This window comes from Arachis ipaensis, chromosome B3, assembly GCF_059453495.1.
Source record: "Arachis ipaensis isolate K30076 ecotype BB chromosome B3, ASM5945349v1, whole genome shotgun sequence".
In the NCBI taxonomy this organism is placed as follows: Eukaryota; Viridiplantae; Streptophyta; class Magnoliopsida; order Fabales; family Fabaceae; genus Arachis; species Arachis ipaensis.
This window is the reverse complement of record NC_142438.1, coordinates 126,730,650-126,736,546: the sequence shown is the minus strand read 5'-3', so window position 1 is coordinate 126,736,546 and position 5,897 is coordinate 126,730,650. Positions and strand designations below refer to the sequence as shown.

At 31.2% G+C, this 5,897-nt stretch overlaps 1 protein-coding gene across 1 annotated transcript; it reads left to right on the top strand.

The window, feature by feature from the left end:
* Positions 1 to 2,223: 2,223 nt before the first annotated feature.
* Positions 2,224 to 4,176, top strand: LOC107630980 (uncharacterized). Its single transcript, XM_016334276.3, has 3 exons — positions 2,224 to 3,080; positions 3,168 to 3,366; positions 3,475 to 4,176. The coding sequence occupies exons 1-3, from the start codon at positions 2,943 to 2,945 to the stop codon at positions 3,939 to 3,941; spliced, it is 804 nt and encodes a 267-aa protein (XP_016189762.1). The 5' UTR covers positions 2,224 to 2,942; the 3' UTR covers positions 3,942 to 4,176.
* Positions 4,177 to 5,897: the final 1,721 nt, after the last annotated feature.

Below are 5,897 nucleotides of genomic sequence, written 5' to 3'. Positions count from 1 at the left end.
CCAGGATGAAAAATAGAATTTGAAATATGAAGCAGTTTGAAGCGGCCCTCGCTAACATCTCGCAAAGTAGTTGCTGCCGATCCTGGGTTGAGGGTTTTGAACATTGTACATTGTTCACGCTGCATCTCTCTCATCATCTCCATCACCACAAGTTCCATGCCTTCATCTACCTTCTTTTCCTTCGAAGGTTTGATAGGTTCCTGGGTCGGGTTCTGCTTCACCATCATGGTCAAAGGTTCCATGGTTAGTTTGTTTTTTTGTTTATTGATTTTCCTTGCACATTTGGGCCAAGCTTCAAAAGTGCTGCCTTCTTTTTTTTCTGGGAATTTTTTCCAACCCCGATTCTTGGGACTCTTTATTTGTAAATAGTCGTCTCATGTATCTCTTGTGGGCTATTCTCCATAGGCCCATTTTATATGGTTTCGTTTAGGTCTTTTAGCACATACAACGCAGCTCGTGTATTTTCTGTGTCCTATGCATTATAGTCCTCCTGGAAGATATTAAATCGGGATCCTCTTTATAAAATGCGATTAAAATCATGGCTATTTCTTTCTATATTAGTATGGATTTCTTTCCCGTTGGAAGATTCCTTAACATTTATTCATATATAATGAATAGATAAAATTACAGTTTAGCTTCAAAGTGATTTTTTATTGGCTGTATATACTAAAATAATTTTTGAAATATTAATTATATAAAAATATTATTTGTATACTAAAATCAGTCGTCTATATATTTATGTATAAATACTATGAGTTTTTAATTCGTTTTTAATGTTTATTTTGTATTCCAACATATCTCTTCCTCTATTGCCGCTAATATGGGTTTCTAGAAGGATGATCATCCCAACACCATACTCTTTCTTCAAATCCCTAATGAGGACAGGGAACGTTCTTCCTCCAGCTCCACAAAAATTTCAAGATATTAAATTTATTGAGAATATATTATAAGAGAGTGGATGAATAATCTAAATATCGAAATAATCAATTGAGAGTTTTGCCTCAGATGATCCAGAGACCTATTCAGAATGAACCTAACCAGCACACACATCACCATCTTTTTACTCAATTTTCCAGCATTCAGTTGCTTATCCGAGAGAATTTTAGCTCTTTTGCTAATTTCACCAGGATGGAAAATAGAATTTGAAATATGAAGCGATTTGAAGCGGCCCTCGCTAACATCTCGCAAGGTAGTTGCTGTTGATCCTGCGTGAGGGTTTTGAACGCCGTATATTATTCATGCTATATCTCTCTCATCATCTCCATCACCATAAGTTCCATGCCTTCATCTACCTTCTTTTCCTTTGAAGGCTTGATAGGTTCTTGGGTCAGGTTCTGCTTCACCATCATGGTCAAGGGTTCCATGGTTAGTTTATTTTTTTTGTTTATTGATTTTTCTTACACATTTTGGCCAAGCTTCAAAAGGGCCGTCTTCTTTTTTTTTTTTTTGCGGATTTTTTTCGATCCCAATTCTTGAGACTCTTTGTTTGTAAATAGACCTCTCATGTATCTATCTCTTGTGGGCTATTCTCCATAAGCCCATCTTGCATGGTTTCGTTTAAATTTTTTAACACATGCAACGTAGTTCCCGTATTTTCTATATCTTTTGCATTGTAGTCCTCTTGGAGGATATTCGGGATCCTCCTTCTAAAATGCGATTAGAATTATGACTATTTCTTTCTATATTAGTATGGATTTCTTTCTCGTTAAAAGATTTCTTTACATTTATTCATGTATAATGAATTGGTAAAATTACAGTTTAGCTTTAAAGTAATTTTTTGTTAGCTGTATATACTAAAATCATTCTTAAAATATTAATTATATAAAAATATTATTTTTATACTAAAATCAGTCGTCTATATATATATATTTATGTATAAATACTGAGTTTTTAATTTATTTTTAACATATATTTTGTAGTCTAACATATATTTTATACTAATAATTAATTTTAATAGTTAATTTTAATCTACATCTAATATTGTTGTTAGTTACGTTATATCAATTACGTCTCTAATATTGATAAATTATACTATATCTATTGTTCAGTTTTTTTTTTATCAAGTGACTCGTCAAACTGTTGATACATTTTTTTCAATTTCAAGATCTTAATTAGTGTAAATAAAATTTTAAAAATTATTTTAATACATGTCTAATCTTAAAGATTAGTCTGTGGTTAACATTTAACGCTTAAAATTAAGATGGGATAGGCACGAAGAAGCACAACACTAACAAAAATAAGTTGCTATTACAATGGTGAAAAAAAAAAAAATTCTAAATCCCTATCTTCATCATGGAAGTAATGGAAACCATATCAATCATATGGACCCAGCTGAGTTGAACTTGTTGCTCATCTCATAATGGGTCACGCAAACATGGATAATTGGAGACTACACTCATTGCTCAAGGCAAAACTGAAGAGTAGCTTCTGGAATATGTTGAAAATTAATACTGTTAGTATAATTTCGTCTTATGTCTTTTTCATAGTCATGAAAGTAACCAAGATAAGCATATTCCACCTCGATATACTTTTAACAGTTTAATTATGATATAAAATCTTACTTCTTTTGAGGATAAAATTTTTAAAATATTTATAAGGGATATCTTCTAAAATTGGCTTCTAGAATTGAATCAGAATGATGGTATCTAATCTAATTAAGTCATATTTAATTGAATTTAAACCCATGGATCAAATTCTAAAAACCACTTCATTTACTGCCGTCAACTTTGTTCAATTGTTTGTATAGTATTATTCACCGCTTAATATCACCCTCATCTCGTGACCTGTCATCGCAAAGTTTCAATTTTCCACCGCCATAAATACCATCAACATAACCATAACCATAACCATACCATACCATACATTAATCAATATAAATAAACCTGAATTGAACCTCTTTAGAGTTTCAATCATTACACACACACCCTTCTTCTATTTCAACGATGGGAAGTCTAGGAGAGGAGGACTTGGTGAGGATGGTACAAGATTTCATAGAATCAGAATCAACACCTCCTACCATGAATTCCAATTCCTCAAATTGTGGTTCCTTAAACCATCAAAACGAATATTTTATTTTGCAGGTAATTAACTACTTGTGTTCAAGTTTAGTTTCTTTGTGTCTCTTCCATAATTAATAGTTTGCAATTGAACTAAGTGGTTTGTTTCAGGATATTCTTAGGAGTAGTGAAACAGCAGCAGAGTCGAAGATCTTGAATTGCGTGATGAAGCATATGAGAAGCAGACATGCTACTTCTGAGAAAACAACTAGTAACCTTAAAACATGGCTTGTTAAGAGGTTGAAAATGGATGGCTTCAATGCTTCTCTCTGTCAAACATCTTGGCCCACCTCCTTAGGTTGTCCTGCTGGTAATTAATTAATTAATTAAAAATCTCTTTCCTTTTTTTCTTAGTTTTCTGATGAGTTATTAAAGCAGTCTAAGTAAGCTTAATTAATGTATGCGTTTGTTATGACAGGTGAATATGAATATATTGAAGTGATAGTTGAAGGTGATAAGAATAGTGAAGTGAGAGTAATAGTAGATATAGACTTTAGGTGCCAATTTGAACTTGCAAGGCCAACAGAATACTACAAAGAAATGACAGAGTCACTCCCAGTAGTGTTTGTTGGAACTGAGAAGCTGCTGTGTAACATAATCTCGTTGATGTGTTCTGCTGCCAAGAAGTCCCTTAGAGAAAAGGGTCTGCACGTGCCACCATGGAGAACCACAAGATACATGCAATCCAAGTGGCTCTGTAGATCTCACCCTAATAATAATACTGCTACTACAGAAGGAGCAAATAATAATAATCATAATAATGCTCATGGTTTTGGAAATTGGGTGCCTCCAACAGTGAGGCCAAGGAGAAGAGATTTAGATGGCGGTGGATCTGCTTTGTCAAGTCAATTCTCTAACATGGGAGTCAACTGTTGCTATGTTTGATTTCTGTTGTGATACATGTTAGAGGTTTTCTGATCAAGATCGAATGCTCAATTTTGGTCTCATTTTCTGGAGTTGTTCTTTCTGACCATTTCGGATGAGAAGCATTTTTGTATTTTTCACATATATGCACAATAAACCACCAATCACTACTTCAGTTCTCATTGTAATTGTAGTGCTTTTCTGAGCTGTGAAATCCATACTAGAGTTTTCGTCTCGAGAGTTGAGACTTGATCAATTTGTTTGTTTTCTTGCAGTTTGTATGCTAATTTTGTTGAGTAGGATGTGATTTATTATTTATAAGAAGAGGATCAATGGATCATAAATAATATTATAGCCTTAAACAGAAGTAGGTGGTTTTGTGATCCGAGGAAGATGTATTTATGTAAGAAAACCACAGTTTCTTTCGCAGTGAGCCTGCAAACTATAACACTTTGTAAATTCTAAGTATTAAATTTGTAAATATAAATTTTAAATTTTAATAGTATAAAAATAAAATATAATTTAAATATTGATTAATATTAATAAAAATATTAATTTTTTAATATTTTTTAATTTCCTTCAACGTGCTGAGGCTTTGTTAGCCACACAGGTAGAGGAGAAAGGGAATAAGAAAAAGTGAAAAACTGTATAATAAATGATTCAACTATTTTTCTTTTTTGATGGGTTGTCTTTGAATATTATTTGTATGATTAAAATTAATTATTAAAATAATTTATATTTATATTAATAATTAATTTATTTTTAATATACACATAATATAATCAAATTCAATAATAATCTAGATATTGATGAAAAACAAATACCTCATGTATATATACTTTTAATTTTGTTATATTTCGTGAAACCTATTAAGATTAATCTCTTAATTAATTAATGAAGAGTGCTAGATAAATAATGACTATCTTAAACAACATGAATAATTATTAATTAAATAAAAATATACTATATTTTAATTTAATGTTATTAATTAAATTTATTTTTTAACTCTATTAATTTATATTATTTATATATTATTTAAAAGTATTGTTGATTATATATATTTTTCTTTAATTATATTGATAAAAATAAATTTAGACGTGCATGTTCTCGATACTTATTTAAATAAATTAATGAATTGGCTATTTAACTAACCTTTACTACTTGCACGCAAAAACAAGTTAAATCAACACTGGTGCTAATATATATAAATATGCATGTCCAAATAAAGTGACGTGAGGAAATGAAGTATGAGCAAATTAATTAGGATGAGAACAGAAGAGCTAGGAGCTACGGTGTCAAAACGAGCAAGACACTAGTGAATGAATCATCGAATAGTATGGACATAACTAAGAAAAACCAGTGGCAAAGAGAAAAACATGTGGCACCAAAACCACGGGACTTTAATTTAGGACGAGCTTGATCATACATATACGACACATCATATTATATAATTTCACATATCCAATTATCCTCTTATCTTGTCTTTCATCACTGCTTTGGGACCCTCTCCCTTTCCCTTTCCCTTTCCCTTTCGTCGTTTCATGTCTACACACGTATCGGAGTGCAGTATATCTATTAACACTACGCAAAAAAAGGACGTAACCATTAACCTCCTTCATTTATATATAATCATCATCCTTCTATCATTTTCTTTCATTTGTCCCTACTTAGCGTACCTTAATTAATCCACTCTTGATGACGACAATCCCATCATTAGATAAACTTAATCTTTTGTTTATTACCAGAATTTAATCTTAATGACGGTTTGCATAATTGCACGAAACAACATCAAATCATCACTATTTAATTAATTTGTTATTTATTCGGAAGAATTATATATAATTATAATACACAGCGATAATTTTTCACGTACAAAGTTTACTCTAAATAAATCTAGAAACAATCACTCTTAAAATTGAAAAATGATCACCAAAATAAAAAAAATTTATTGCAAGGAGCACAAAAAAGAGTTAAGAT

Coding starts and splice junctions, on each gene's coding strand:
- LOC107630980 (XM_016334276.3), top strand. CDS start 2,943: ATGGGAAGTCTAGGAGAGGAGGACTTGGTGAGGATGGTACAAGATTTC. Junction 3,081..3,167: donor ACGAATATTTTATTTTGCAG/GTAATTAACTAC, acceptor GGTTTGTTTCAG/GATATTCTTAGGAGTAGTGA. Junction 3,367..3,474: donor CTCCTTAGGTTGTCCTGCTG/GTAATTAATTAA, acceptor TTGTTATGACAG/GTGAATATGAATATATTGAA.